Source organism: Vipera ursinii (genome assembly GCF_947247035.1).
Source record: "Vipera ursinii genome assembly, chromosome: 3".
In the NCBI taxonomy this organism is placed as follows: domain Eukaryota; kingdom Metazoa; phylum Chordata; class Lepidosauria; order Squamata; family Viperidae; genus Vipera; species Vipera ursinii.
In genome coordinates this window covers 79,852,239-79,868,502 of record NC_139516.1, presented here as the reverse complement: position 1 = coordinate 79,868,502, position 16,264 = coordinate 79,852,239, and the positions used below count along the sequence as shown (strand labels likewise).

General features: G+C 36.3%; 1 protein-coding gene across 1 annotated transcript in view; it reads right to left on the bottom strand.

Annotated features, from left to right (window-relative positions):
- Window positions 1-2,499: 2,499 nt before the first annotated feature.
- The window catches only part of CLCA4 (chloride channel accessory 4), a gene marked incomplete at both ends in the record, with an annotated part of 33,174 nt that continues 19,409 nt past the window's right edge, over window positions 2,500-16,264 (bottom strand). The window contains 7 exons of the mRNA XM_083360246.1: window positions 2,500-2,505; window positions 3,920-4,368; window positions 4,702-4,938; window positions 8,656-8,820; window positions 10,869-11,136; window positions 12,379-12,609; window positions 14,081-14,187. Coding sequence (XP_083216372.1) covers window positions 2,500-2,505; window positions 3,920-4,368; window positions 4,702-4,938; window positions 8,656-8,820; window positions 10,869-11,136; window positions 12,379-12,609; window positions 14,081-14,187 — 1,463 coding nt within the window. The remainder of the gene's footprint in view (window positions 2,506-3,919; window positions 4,369-4,701; window positions 4,939-8,655; window positions 8,821-10,868; window positions 11,137-12,378; window positions 12,610-14,080; window positions 14,188-16,264) is intronic.

The window sequence follows — 16,264 nt, the reverse complement described above, 5'->3', positions numbered from 1 at the left end:
CTTAGCAATAGCCTTCATTCTATGTATATGCCTGCTTATTAGGGCTTTCGGGGGGGCCCCAGCGGCATTATTACAAAGTCAGCTTATTGCCCCCAACAATCTACGTGTGGTGAGTAAAAATAAATATTGAATTGAATTGAAACTGCAGACAGTTCTACTAGATGTAATCCTAGAAACTCTAAATGAAAAAAAAAATATAAATTATATACACAGGTAGCTCGAAGCAGGCAGGTGGCTGGCTTCGCCTGTCTACGGTAATTAGCTGGGTCAACCTTATCTCCTAAGAAGAATGAATTAACAAGGGCAGGGGAAGGAGAAAAACAGACAGGAGCATTTGGAGAAAACTGTAAGCAAAATGTAAACTGACCTAGTTTTCCCACAGGAGACCCACTGTTAGGAAGGGCGAATGATCTGTCCTAGCACTGCTTTGCTGCACACAGAGCAAGCAGTGAGAGAGGGACTGTATTCTTACCTCCCAGAGCCTGAAAATGTCACTCCCATTTGGCTTGAAAGTTGGATTTCGGCTGCTAAATGGGAAGAGTTCCAGGGTTAAGGCCTTGTAAAATAATGCCTCGGTTTCTATTGGCCTGTCTCCTCCCTGGCCTCCAGATTCCATTTTTTTCTTTCAGTCAGTCTTGACATGGCTGCGTGCAGTTTTCTTGGCAATATTTGGAAGTGGTTTGCAGTTCTGGGGCTGAGAGAGATGCCTGGCCCAAGGTCACCCAGCTGGTTTTCTGCCTCGGTCAGCAGTAGAACTCCAGGTCCCCTGGCTTCTAGCCTCATAATTTAATCATTACACCAAACTACTTCTGTCATAAACTAATTAACCACCTGAAAAATGGAAAGTCCTTATCTCAGAGAAATGTGACTGGAAAGAGACCTTTATTCTTCTCCTCAAATTTCCCATCTGAAGGAAATATAATTTCAGAAGTGAGTCATTATCTCCCAAGAGGAAGGAGAGAAATGCTCAATGTCTAATAAAAATAAAGATTTCCCCTGCCAATCTTGTCTGACTCTTGGGGGCAATGCTCATCTGCAATTCGTAGCCGAGGGAGCCAGCATTGTCCAAAGACACCTCCATGGTCATATGGCCAGCATGATTCTATGCTGAAGGCACATGGAACGCTGTTAACTTTCCACTGAAGTGGTACCTACTGTATTTATTTGCATTTATATGCTTCAAACTGCTAGATTGGCCGGATCTGGGGCAAGTAATGGAAATTCTCTCTGTCACTATGGTACTTAGATATTGAACTCCCGACCTGGTCAACAAGCCCAGCATCTTAACTCCTCTGCCACCACGCCTCCCCCCTAAACTTTTAATAGTGACTTCTAATTTAGAATTTGAGCATTCCCACATGAAGACTTTGTTTCAAAATCAGCAAAAAAATTCCTTAATTCCAGGTTCTATCTGTGTTAGTTGCTGGGGATCATTTCTTGATGTTTTTCTTATAAGGTAGGTTGGGCTGAGAAAATAATTGGCCAAAAGTCACTCAATGAGCTTTTATGACTGAGGATTGACATAAATCTGCGTCTCCCCATTTCTAATCCAACCCTTAACCACTGCCTCAAACTTTCTCCAGAATAGACTTGTCTCACTCGTTTTCTATTCTTAAAGCATTTAATCATGTTGTCAATTATCTAGATCAGACATGTCAAATGATGTCATGTGACATCGTGCAACGTATCGGGACAGTTTTGCCACTGCCGGCAATGGGGTGGGCACGGCTTTTGCCAGCAGTTTGACACCCCTGATCTAGATGATGAACTGCTTGCTTGAAGATTACTCTTTGCTAGGACTGACAAAAAAGTATTTGATAAAGCATGATCAGGAGGGCATAAAAATGAATCCTGGTGGGGATGGAGACCTCAGATAAAAACTTGTATATAGTTTTCTCAGAGGGAATTGGTGTGTTGCTGGACAGGTAGTCCTTGACTTACAGCAATTCATTTAGTGACTGAAATTACAACGGGATTGAAAAAAAAGTGACATGATCGTTTTTTATACTTACAATCATTGCAGCATCCCCATGATCACGTGATCAAAATTCAAATATTTGGCAACTGACTTATATTTATGATGGTTGCAATGTCCTGGGGTCATGTGATCAGCTTTTGAGATCTTCTTAAAGTTAATGGGGAAGCCAGATTCAGTTAATAACTGTGTTACTGTTGAACGTCTGTAGTGATTCACTTGACAACTGTGGCAAGGAAGGTCATACAATGGGGCAAAACTCACTTAACAAATGTCTCACTTAGCAACATAAATGTTGGGCTCAATTGTGGTCGTAAGTCGAGGATGATATGCAATGGTGTCTGATAAGCCTGTCAATGAGAAGTCAGAAAATATTTTGGCCCATCAAATTCAAAGGTCTTATTTTCAAAGGAGAAATTGGGGATTCAAGACAGAAATACAGGGGCGTGTCAGAAAAGTCAGGATGGCAGTCATAGGTACATTATTAAATCCCCATCCATTTTCATGTCGCCCATAATTTTGAATTATACCTACAAAAACAAAACAGTTCAATACACTTCTTCACAAATACACCAAGGGCTATTTAATGTAGCAGTTGCACACACAATGGTGAACAAATTTGGGAATTAATTAAATTTCTTCTTTATTAAACTTCAGAAAGACTGGAGCAAATGTTGATTGATGAGTTGGCTGGTTTTCTACCTTGGCCACTCTATATTATTTAGTGACTTTTTTGTTGTTATTTTGTTTTTAATCCTGGTTAGCTGCCCAGATTCATGGAACTGAGACTGTATACATTGAATAAACAAATGAAAATAAGTAAAATTGTTGAAATGTAACAATATTTTTTATCTCATATGATTCTTCTAAATCTCTCCCTACCATGTGTATTAAAACATCATTTTGTCATGAGTCTGACTCTTGATACTTATTTTACCAATATTTAGGAGAAGCAATTTGGTCCCTGTTGGTAGCCATTAGAATTGGTAAGCCATCTTCAACTTTAGTTAATGTTGTAGTATAGAACATTATGGTGCAATATAATCATTGGGTATTTGGCAATTTTACTAAATTGGGTGAAAATCCTATTGTTCTATAATTATTTCACCCCAAATCCCCACTTTGATGCTTTTAGATTTCTTGGACTGTAAAAACTGTAATTGCTAAAAAGTTGCCACTTTAACCATTCAACATGTTCAAGCCATTTAAATTCTGCCTGCAGAAAGTTAATTTAATTTAATTTAATCTTTCTCATCTCAGAAAACAAATGCTTCAGTGTAAAGCTGAATCAGACTCCATTATGGCAATATCATTGTAACCTAAACCTAACATAAAACTTGCTCTTGTAAATCAGTGTAGATGAAATTAGTGCTGCCATTGAGGTTGCTAAACAATTTCAGATTGGCTTTATGTTAAATTTACAGTAAAGGTAAAAGGAGGAATAGGTAAATGGGGTATTTGCACAGGAAATTCACCTTTGTTTGAGTAATGAAAGTATGGGGAAATTATTTGTTTCTGTATTTATTTATTAAACAAATTTATATATATATATCCCCTCAAACAGTAGATGACTCTGGTGGCTTATAAAATTTAAAATACAAGGCTGATAAATCTTTCTAACTTGTTTTTTATTTTGACTCACCTCTTCCCCTATAGGCTGAGGAGAGTGATTTAATTTCTTTCCTTTTAGAAATTAAAATCAATGTTATTGCAAAAATCTGTATCTATGACAGAGAATATTAACTGATCTTCTAAATATACGTATACAGGTTGTTAGAAGTCTATGTAACTAGCACAGATCGTCTTTATTTCTCCTTCCAGTCTATAGTTTTGAATCCTTACTTCTTCTTACATTGCAGTTTCAGGATTTGCCTTTTTTTGCTTATGTAAAACACAAATAGTTATACATATACAAGCACAAATAATAATTAGAGTAATGCATACTATGATAACAATTACAGTCACAATATTTATCACATCAGGGGGTCCATCATTGGGAGTTGTCACACTAGAAGTGGTTTTTGTGGTATAAGGATCCGTGGGAGGAGTAGAGTTAGAAGGTGTGGTATAAGGATCAGTGAGAGGAGTAGAGTTAGAAGGATTGGTTGGTTTGGGAGGAGTAGGGAGCAGAGGAGTAGGGAGCGGTGGAGAAAGAACTACAACTGCTCTTGCTATATTAGATACTTCCCCAAAATGGATGCCATCATTGGCACGAATGGCAAAGTAAACTGCGGTGCCATTTTCTTTTGTGAAGTTTTCTATCTTATACTGAAATGACTGTTTGGCCCCAGCATCATCAGGTTTCAGATTGGATGTGTTGACAGAAGCAGCACTTTCAAAAGTATCTCTTAATTCCAGAGGATTTTCACTCATTTTTATTTCATATTTTTCAGCTACAAAAAACAAAAAAATGAAAATATTCAAAGAGACATTCAGACAAAGGACTCTGTCCTTACAAATTCTCCACAACACTTGGGAACAGACATCTTTGTCAGGGAAATCTTTGCAACGACTCACAGAGGGTTCTGGGGCATATTCTATTTAAGGCAAAGGCATCTCATTTAAACCAAAAGCACTGTGTGTGTGATAAATTAGATTGCATTCACCTAATTTTATCTGGTAAGGAAAATTCCATAAAGAATTAAGTTTGGGAGCTAGTAACAAGTAGTATTTTGTTCCTCCTTTAGCAATATTTCTTCTGCCCAACATAGGAAAGAAAACGTTACCTTTTCCTTTATCATAATCGTTTCCAGGAGCAGTCCATGAAAAATGGAATTCATCCTCATCATTGAGTTTGGCATCAAGGTCAGTGATTCGAGATGGAGGAAAGGCATCTGAAGTTGCAGAAACCACTCCTGACATTACAAAAGAACCTCCTGAAGCAATTCTGCTGAATTTTCCAAGGTTTGCTTGGGTATCATTGTCACTAGCTTCTGGTCTTGGTGCATTCATTTTTATTTCACCTATTGTAAAAAGTTTTTAAGAAAGTCATTCAGCGGAAACTCCAAACTGATGCTTATTTCAGTTGTCTACAAAGAAGAATGACAAATCATTTTCATATTATTGTATGTATGTATGTATGTATGTATATGTGTGTGTTTATACGCATACAAACAATCATGCCTATTTACTCATCAGGGACTGTGAGATACATAATTATTAGATAGATAGATAGATAGATAGATAGATAGATAGATAGATAGATAGATAGATAGATAGATAGATGAGACAGATAGGCAGACAGAGACAGAGACACACAGTCAGAGTCAGAGATAGACAGAGACAGAGAGACTGAGACAGGGAGAGAAAGAGACAGAGACAGACAGTGAGAGACAAAGAGGGCTCAGGGTTAAGACTCTGGGCTTGCCAGCTGGAAAGCCAGCAGCCCAGGTTGAAGACCTGAGCACCACACAATGGGGCGAGCTACCGTCCTCGCTCCAGCTCCTGCCAACCTAGCAGTTCGAAAGCATGCAGTGCGAGTACATAAATAGGTACCACTTTGGTAGGAAGATAACAGAACTCTGTGACGACATGCTGGTCACATGACCATAGAATGGTCTTTAGACAGTATTGGCTCAATGGTCTTGAAACAGAGATGGCCACTGCCCCTTATAATTGACCAGGACTAGGGGAGTAAAATCCACAGGGAATCCATTACCTTTATAGTTATAGTTATTTATTGCATTGATTTCCATAATGAAGATCAATTTGGGTTTTTACCCAAAAGATATTAGAAATGTATCGGACTTTTTGGAATACTGAAAATAAAATACTGAAAAACAGGCTGCTTTGATTTTTCCAAGTGTAGAAAAGGCCTTGGATAACTGACTTTACTATCTGAAAGATAATGGTGAAAAGTTTATTCCATGGGTAAAATGGATTTATACTTTGCAACAGGCACAAATATTTTTAAGTGAAAAAGCCTTGTGAGATACAGAAAAAAAGAGAAGTCAAGGATGTCTCTGCAATCATTGCTATTCATCTTAGCTTTGGAAGTATTGATTGGAGTATTAAAACAAGATGAATAACTGCTGGAATAAGAATTAAAAGGAAAATATATAAATTATGGGTGTTGTCTGATGTTGATAGTTTGACAATTCTTTGAAAGGAATAGAAATATTAAAGGAAAATTAAAGGATTTTGCTGCATTAGCTCAATTTAAAATTAATAATTAGATAATGAAAATATTAACAAAACAGGAAGATGGAAGAGGAAAAAGAATGGGAACAATGATTTTAACATCAACAAAAAGGAAATGCTTGGGAGTTATGACTAATATGAATTGTATGTTATTTCAGAATAATTTCAATATCTTAAGACAGGAAATTAAATTAAGATGATATGAAGGATGAGAGAAATTAAACTCATTGTTGTGAAGAATTTTTAGGATAAAAATGAATTTACTGTCTAAAATGATGTTTTTGTTTCAAAGAATACCTATTGGGGACAACTGTACCATTTAAGCAATGGCAGAAAAATACATCTCGGTTTGCATGACGAAAGAAAAAGTTCAGGGTATTATTATTAAATTTCTATGCTAGCCGTCTTGCCAAGGCTTAAATATAAAATCCTCCACGCTGCAAAGAAAGGAAGAAGATTGGGAATGCCTGAAATTGTACTTGAAGCTTACTGTTTGGTTTGGTTGAAGAAGTAGAAAATAAGGTATTAAAACTAGAATGACATTCCTTGAACTTCAGATGGCATGGCTTTCTATGGTGTGATAAAATTAAGATTAATGTAGCTTTTAAAATCACTATGTTAGAAAATAGAAGCCTGCTCTTTGTTGTTGGCCAATACTGGGAGTTACAAAATGATATAAAATATTATAATATTGAAAACATGAAAGGACATCTTGGGAGAATGGGGCCAGAATTTGTAACTACAATATCAACAGAGTCAGATGTCTGCTTCTGTGGATAGAATATGTCCAAAAGATGTTAATGAAGGAATGACAGACGCGAAACAAATTTTATCTGACAGGACAGGAAAGAACTGAAACGAAACTGGCTGAAGTTTTAAAAATTAAAAGGGAAATACAAATGATAGACCAAGAGAATGACCTGGAAAATATTTTCTTATGAAAGAGTCTTGTTAACATCTTGGGGAAAAAAATCTGTGCAAGGCAATTAAAAAGAATTGAAGACTAATAAAATCTTACGACAATATTTGGAACTAAATGTTCAGACTGTTAGAAGTAAAAGGAAAGAATATAAAATAGGGTTATTTCATCACAGTTGACACTTTTTTTTTTTGCAAAACTATGGCAACCCTTTACGGAGTTTTTGCTAATCCCATATTTTATGGATTTGCTTACAGGTAAGGAAAGGGATATGAAATGAAGGAATAGCTCTTCGTAACTTCTTTTAGTGAAGAGTTGTTGTTGTTGTTAGCTGCAAAGTCATGTCCGACTCATCGCGACCCTATGGACAACGTTCCTCCAAGCCTTCCTGTCCTCTACCATCTTCTGAAGTCCAATTAAGCTCATGCCTACTGCTTCAGTGACTCCATCCAGCCACCTCATTCTCTGTCGTCCCATTCTTCTAGTGCCCTCAATATTTCCCAGCATTAGGCTCTTCTCCAGTGAGTCCTTCCTTCTCATTAGGTGGCCAAAGTATTTGAGTTTTAGCTTTAGGATCTGGCCTTCTAAAGAGCAGTCAGGGTTGATCTCCTCTAGGACTGACCGGTTTGATCACCTTGCAGTCCAAGGGACTCGCAGGAGTCTTCTCCAGCACCACAGTTCAAAGGCCTCAATTCTTTGGTGTTCAGCCTTTTTTATGGTCCAACTTTCACAGCCATACATTGCAACTGGGAAGACCATAGCCTTGACTATATGCACTTTTGTTGACAGGGTGATGTCTCTGCTTTTTAGTGTGCTGTCTAGATTTGCCATGGCTTTCCTCTTTTAATTTCTTGGCTACAGTCCCCACCTGCAGTGATCTTGGAGCCCAGGAAAATAAAATCTGTCACTACCTCCATTTCTTCCCCATCTATTTGCCAGGAATTGAGAGGGCTGGATGCCATGATCTTGGTTTTCTTAATGTTAGGTTTTGACCCAACTTTTGCACTCTCCTTCTTTACCCGCAAGAGTTACTAAATTTATTTATACTTATTGTGATAAAGCTTGAAATTCTTTATATATTTCTTCATTGTATTCTTTCTTCTCTTTTTCTTTTTCTTCTTTTCTACACTTTTTCTTTCTATTCTATTCTTTTTCTCTAAGTTTAGTCTGTATTAAGTATCAAAATATTTAATAAAATTATTTTTAAAAAAATCATGTAAGCCATGATATTGCCTGTAATACTGTACAGAAGTGAAAGTTGGACTTTGAAGAAGCAAGTTGGGAAGAGTATTTGAACTGTGATGTTGAAGAATACTGTGGACAAACAAATCAATTTGGAGTTCTCAAATGACCCCAGACTCAAATTATCCTACTTCAGACTCATTATGCAATCACCTCACTCTCTGGAAGAGGCTCTAATACTGGAAAAGATAGAAGTAAAGAGAAGGAGATGACCAGGAGCAAGGTCAATGGACTCAGTTATTGTGGTGATGGAAAACTTGAAAGATCAAGTTAGGTCTTCGTGATAGATCATGATGGAGAAAAACTATGTGGCTACCAGGAGCCCAAAACAACTTGATGGCATGTAATTAATCAATTATTGTTCTTTCATCAATTTTACCATTTTCAACATAGCCTGGCATATATAGAGCGTGATTCCTTTGGCGAGTTTGTTGGCTGGTGCTATCTCTCCCTTGGACATGCACCTTTATGCTGTATCTACCATCGTGTTTGAATGATGTGAAGTATCTTGAGTATATTCCATCATTCTTGATAATATCTGCACCTTGAAACAAAAATATTAAAAATTAACAACCTGCATAATGGAGAAAAGACATCCAAAATAAGTTATATTCCTGTTTTTATAGAAGTAAATGTTTAATTCTATGTTATTTATATTCAGAACCAAAGAATAGCTGTTATAGGTTTGGAGTTGGTCAAAATGGCTCCACAAAGGCTTTTCCAATTCTGTAATTCTTGGGTCTTAGATTCTAAACACCAATGTTATTGGCATAGATTTCCTGAGACAGTAGGGACCCTAATTTATGACTTCCTAAATTTGAGGGATGATGGGCTAATTTTAAGTACTGTTGTGAGCCACTCAGAGCCAATGATAAAATAACTAAAGATTTATCAGAATATAATTTCTCTGACAGAGATATCATACAGATGGTATATGCCATGCATGATTTTTTTCCATATAAATGTCTGTAAACACTAAAAATGAGAGATATACAGTGGTGGGATTCAGCCAGTTCACACCAGTTCAGCAGAACCGGTAGCTAATTTTTTATTGCCCAGGCCCAGAATGGACTTCTGGAAATGGCATCCACACAGAGAACCGGTTGTTCACATATCTGAATCCCATCACTGGAGACATATTCCAAACTTCAAACTAACAGGCCTGTATAATCATATTTTTGTTAAGTGTAGATACCTAAGATAGTATACATTTTTCAGAAGACTAGCTCTGAAAACTAATGTTATGAAAATTAAATTGTAAGGTAAGAAACAAATGTTACCTTGAGTTTCACTAGACTAAATTTTTGTACCTTGATTTGCCTAAATCTCTGTGCTTTTCCATACCTAATCCAACACAGTTCATTTTTTTTCCCCAGGCAAGCAGCTGCAATGGTGCAAGGAACTCAACAGACACAGTGGCCAAATATCACTATCGCTATTTATGATCTTAGAATAACAGTAGTAAGACAAATATCTGAGTCCATGTGGGTAAGTTCACATCTTTAGAATACTATGTAAAAGATCAATGAAAAATATGGACTTGGAATACCACAAGTACTAAAATATCCCTCATCCTCTGTTCAGACTTTTCTGGGCCAAGTGTTGAGTGAGAAATATTTCTAATAATTACATGCTAATCTTTATATTAAACAAAATAATGATAGAATCTCACAGTGTTATAAATAAAATTGTTTCACTTTCTTTCTCAGTTTCTCCCAGACGTCTGCCTACAGTCCCCACCCCCCAAAAAAATAAAGCCTCTTTTTTTCTAAAAGGTTAAGAGTAGAGGGATTCGACTTTTTGACAAAGTTATGTATGTCACCTTAGGGTTAATTATGGCTGAACCTAGATGTTGTCTTTTATTTCAATAATTTGCTAAGATGTCAGACTTGAAGCCTTCCTGTTACAATATAACTTAGAAGTCTACTCTGTCTAGATGTACTGGATTGACTTAGCTTGTAAACATAATATTGGGTTTTGTTTAAATATTGAACATTTTTTGCACTCTCTCCTTTCATGTTCAACAAGAGATTGCTTAGGTCTTTTTTTTCTTCTAGCCATTAAAGTTGTATCATTAGTAGAGCTGAGGTGGTTATTTCTCCCATTAATTTTATTTCGAATCTTTGTTTCTACCAGTTCAGCATTTCTCATGATGAAGTCTACATTTAAGTTAAATAAATAAAGGGACAATGTACAGTCTCAGTACAATTGAACCAAATTAATCTAGAAATGTTGCTGACAGTCTAAGCGACTGGCTATTTATATCTTGGGGTGAAGATTTTGTTACATCACGCTAAGAAGGGTGTGATAAAACAATACAACAGAAGGAGAGCAGAGCAGAAGCACACTAGCCACAAATGAGCCTTCCATACCTAATCCAACACAGTTCATTTTTTTTCCAGGCAAGCAGCTGCAATGGTGCAAGGAACTCAACAGACACAGTGGCCAAATATCACTATCGCTATTTATGATCTTAGAATAACAGTAGTAAGACAAATATCTGAGTCCATGTGGGTAAGTTCATATCTTTAGAATACTATGTAGAGATCAATGAAAAATATATAATGCAAGCATTCTTCCAAGTACACTTACCAGAACCGTTATCCAAAAGCTCTAGATCCTCACTTCCAGTCTTTGATTCAACTGTGGCTGTAACTTTTGCACCAAGTACTGGCAAAAGTCCTTGACTGACTTCTGCATAAATAATTATTGGATTGGGAAAAACATTTGCATCACTGCTTACGTAGGACTTTACAGTTACTGGAGGTTCCGATAGAGATGCTGCTCGAGAAGTTACCGTGATTGATAACACTTGAGCCATTGAGTATGTGTTATAAAGTACATAAGTCCAATCTCCTGCCTGCAGATCAAAATTTGGAAGTAAAATTTTATTAAATATTCACTCTGCAGTTTTGATTTTCTGCATCCTGTATTTCAGAATTCCCCAACTTTTCAGGGTTGGTGGCCCATAGCGGGAGGAGGGGGGGAAAGAATGGTTTTGTGGGGAGTGAACGCATGAGCACATGCGGGCATGCACGAACACCCGTTGCTTGTGTGAGTGGGGCACTCGTATGAGGGGGCCATGAGTGCCTATGACACAAATGGGGCAGTGAAAGCCCATAACACTCACAGGGATGCTCCCTTGAGTGGGGCCATGAATGCCCATGATGCTCACAATGCTCACACAAGTAAGGCTATGCACATGCACACATGCGCAGCTGCCAGCCACTCACGTGGCCTGGTGGCCAATAGGCTGTGGCCTCGTAGTGGGCCGTGGCTCACAGATTGGGGACCCCTGCAGTATTTCATTAGGATAAATAGGCATTTGTATATGCCGGAATTTTAAAGAGTTTGACAACAGAAGCCCATTCATGATCACTTGTGAAGTCTCCAATTTTAGTTCTGCAGCTTGCAAATATCACTCATACAGTTGTACACATATTGGCTTTCATATGAACTAAGGTCCCATAATTTCATGATTGTGGCTCACACTGTATGTGTAAAAGATTTAATGATGGTGTAACTGCTTGCAATTAACAATATCATTAATATCAATTGACTGTATATTTGAAGAACGTCCATAGAAGACCAGCCTTTTGCCAGAACACTATGCTTAATGAAATGCCAACTTGGGGCTACACAAGAGTGCCCATATGAGGACTCCCTTCAAGAAAGTCTTCACCAATCCAATGTCTTCCATGTACTACAACTGTAGTGTCTAAAATTCCAATAAATATGGTAAAATACATTTTCAGTTTTCAACTACAGAGGAAATAAGTTGTTAGTAGAGTATAACTTCTCCCAACTGTCAAAATAGAATGAATGGGCAAATAAATGGCACCAGCTAACTGTTGCAGCAAAGAGAAATTTGAAACACCAGGCCACTCCTTTTATAGACTTGGTTATTTCTTTGTCTAATCTACCATCCTATGGAGCTTCAGCAGATAAAGTAATTGTACTAATTTAGTTTAAAGTATTACAAACTTTATTAGTATATCGCTTGCACTCTGAAGTAGACCTGTTTGTACTAAAAGGAATGTTAAAATTATAACTTTAAGGATAATACAGTTTCCTTGATTGAAAGAAAGCTGAGATATTTTACCTCGGCAGTCCCATTAATCTGAAGTCGAGCAGTTTTGTGATTGGTATTATCAACTTCAAAATCATTAGTATGATATGTTTTTCCTTTTGGATCCGTCAAAAGAATTCCAGGTTTAGAATTGGCTACACTCCATGTAAGTACAAAAAAAGTGTCATTTCCTACAGTGTGATCGATGGTTACAATACCATTAAGAAAATTGCCGGCATCAACTGTCTGACTTTTACTTTCAAGCTATAAGTGGGGAAAAAAATTATGATATAGCAAGAAAATATTACAATTGTAATAAAATGTATTTAATTACTTTGGGAATATATAATCTAAGGTAAATTTAATAGTTAAGAACATTGAATACAAAGCTATATAAGGTTAAAGAATAAACATTGATATTGTTGTGTATTTCTAGTGCAACAACCACTTGACATAACAGCATCTCTTCCAGATATTACAACAAACCATATCTCTATCTATCTATCATCTATCTTGGTAATTTTCATAGGTAATTACATATTTTTATTACTATAATAAATAATAAATAATAAAAGCGTACTACAGGTAGTCCTTGACTTACAGTACTTGATTTAGTGACCGTTTGAAGTTAAATAACATTGAAAAAAGTGATTCATTACCATTTTTCACACTTATGACTGTTGCAATATCTCATGGTCACATAATCAAAATCAGATGCTTGGCAACTGGTTCATATTTATGACACTTGCAGTGTCCCGGGTTTATGTGATAAGCTTTTGTGACTTTCTGACAAGCAAAGTTAATGGGGAAGCTAAATTCATTTAATTACTGTGTTACTAACTTCAGCGATTCACAACAACTATGACAAGAAAGATTGTAAAATGGGGCAACATTCACTTAACAACTGTCTTGCTTAGCAATATAATTTTTGGGCTCACTGGTGGTTATAACTGGAGAACGACCTATAGAAACAATTGACGTACACAGGCACACAAACATCTGCATTCACATGCATATAGTTATCAGAACGCTGCAGCTAAGTATACATAAACCTATATGTTTAATCAGATGATCAAGAATAATAAAAAAGTTCAATGCAAAATTAACAATCATGCAAGCAGTGATAATCAAGCAATAACAGTGGCAAAAGTGGCAGTAAGGTAGACAATAAATTATGAGAAAGTTAAAAAAAACATTTCTAAATAATTGTTGTAAGACACTGGGAAATATAAGAAATCTACTAACATTTCCAAGAAAATACTAACCAATATCATTGGTTTTGTTAGCCTAAAAAGTAACACAGTAACCCCAAAGCATCTTACATAAATCCAAAAATTAGCAGCCAAACATGAAAAATGGGAGTTATACAAACAATATAAAGACTATGAAAATCACTATGAAGAACAAACAGGCAGAAGATTGGCAGAGAGCATCCATGAATGTCAATTGGTAATCAGAAGACATAATCAAATATCTTTAATTCCACCAGACACAGAGAAGTTCCATCACAATTTCAACTGAGAATAAGTAAATATTTTAGATCAAGCCAAATCTAAGCATGCAAGAGAATTTCTAGAAACATGGCATTTGACAAATTAGCCATCAACAGATTGATAGAAATAGCTCCATTTACAAACCATTCAAAAGGAATGGTCAAAGGAAGGGCTACTAATCATCCAGTGTTGTTGACAGTCAGGTAATTTATGCTTTTAAAAAATAAATAACTTTCAAATACCTGAATTGACTGATCATAAATATTTCCACTATCTGATGAAATTCCACTGAAAACATTGATGAGGACATTGGGATCCAAACTATCAAAGGCAGCAAATTTTAATCCCCCTAAATTAAGATGGAGATGATCTGTTAGTTTCACTAAAATATTTGCATTATGCCTAAACCTGGTTTCAGTGTTTACATTAGGGATCAGCAATGCAGCACTAGCAACAATCCAAATATCATTTGCAGACCATCTCATTTTTGTTAAAAAAAAGTAATTTATTAAAAGCTACAATTAAAAAGACAAAAGCTAAAACAAACTAAAAAAATAAAAAGAATGAAAAGAAAAAAGTGCAAAAATAGAAAAATAGGAAAGAAAAAAATAAGAATATAATAAAAAGAAATATGTAAAGAAATGACTTCCCCTTCATCAAAACTATAAATAATTTTAATAATTTATTGCCTCCTTTTAAAATAAAACAAATGATCTCTTCTTCCCATATCCAATCTTTTATTTATAAACAAGCCTTAAAGGCTCTTTCATTGAGGCTTGATCAGCAAAAGTCCATTAGAGATTTACTGGAGATAAAAACATACATATCTATTTTAACCTGGTTCAAATAAACCAACATTATATTCCTTCCTTTTAACAATCTTGATCTTGATTTTCAAATCATGTTCCAGAGTTTGATTTTTTTCATTTTTTTATCCCTTCTCACAAAATTGTTCAAAACTTTAACAAGCCTCTTCTGGGAATCCAATATAAGAAAATTATCCAGGTCACACTCTTCATTTGTTATTTGTCTCTTTTTAATTGTTAAGGTATCAGCTGGTTTCTTTGTGTCCAACGGGATATCAATTTTTATATCATTCTTGTAGTCTGTCATTTTTAATCCCTTTTCAATTCAGCCTCAATCTTGTCAGTTAAAACTTGTTCCTCTTTCATAACATCTTTGAAACATAGTCTATACACAGAGGCAAACACTCTTAAAATTAACTTCTGAGCCCATTGTTCAAAAATATTCTTCAATATATCCAGTGTTACAAACAAATCCTCCATTCTCAATTAGAAAGACAAATGTTCTTCTCCTTTAAGTGTAATAATGCTTCCCTCTAGTATCCAATCTTCAAAGTCATCTTGTCATGGTTTTCTTTTCAAATAGAACTCAAAACAAAAGCATTTTCCCATGAAAGGATTCTTATCACTAATTCCAAAATCTTATTTCAAAGCTGTATGAACTCTTATTTGTAACTTTTCAAAAACTAAGTACCATTTTGCTGTTCATTCCAAAAGAAAAAAAAATTAAGTCCCTAAACTTGTAATTCCCCATGGATTACTGCCTTGTCGTGGTGAAGGGGCTTGCGTAGTTCAATGAAGCTATGAGCTATGCCATGCAGGGCCACCCAAGACGGAAAGGTCATAGCAGAGAGTTCTGACAAAACGTGATCCACTGGAAAAGGAAATGGCAACCCACTCCAGTATGTTTGCCATAAAAACCCTATGGACAGTACCAAAAGGCAAAAAAATATGATGCTGGAAGATGAGCCCCTCAGGTCGGAAGGCGTCCAATATGCTACTGGAGAAGAGCAGAGGGCTAGTACTAGTAGTGCCAGAAAGAATGAAGTGACTGGCCAAAGCAGAAAGGATGCTCAGCTGTGGATGTATCTGGTAGTGAAAGGAAATTCCGATGCTGTAAAGATTTTTTCTCCATAGGAACCTGGAATGTAAGATCCATGAATCAAGGAAAGCTGGACGTGGTCAAACAAGAGATGACAAGACTAAACATCGACATCTTAGGTATCAGCGAACTAAAATGGACAGGAATGGGTGAATTTAATTCAGATGACCATCAGGTATACTACTGCGGGCAAGAAGCCCTACAGCACCTTATAGAACTAACACCAAAAATGATATTGTTATCATCATGGGGGATTGGAATGCTAAAGTAGGAAGCCAAACGATAACTGGAACAATAGGCAAGTTTGGCCTTGGAGTACAAAATGAAGCAGGGCACAGGCTGATAGAATTTTGTCAAGAGAATACGATGGTCATAGCAAACACCCTTTTCCAACAACCCAAGAGATGGCTCTACACATGGACATCACCAGACAGTCAACAGAGAAATCAGATTGACTATATGCTCTGCAGCCAAAGATGGAGAAGCTCTATACAGTCAGTAAAAACAAGACCAGGAACTGA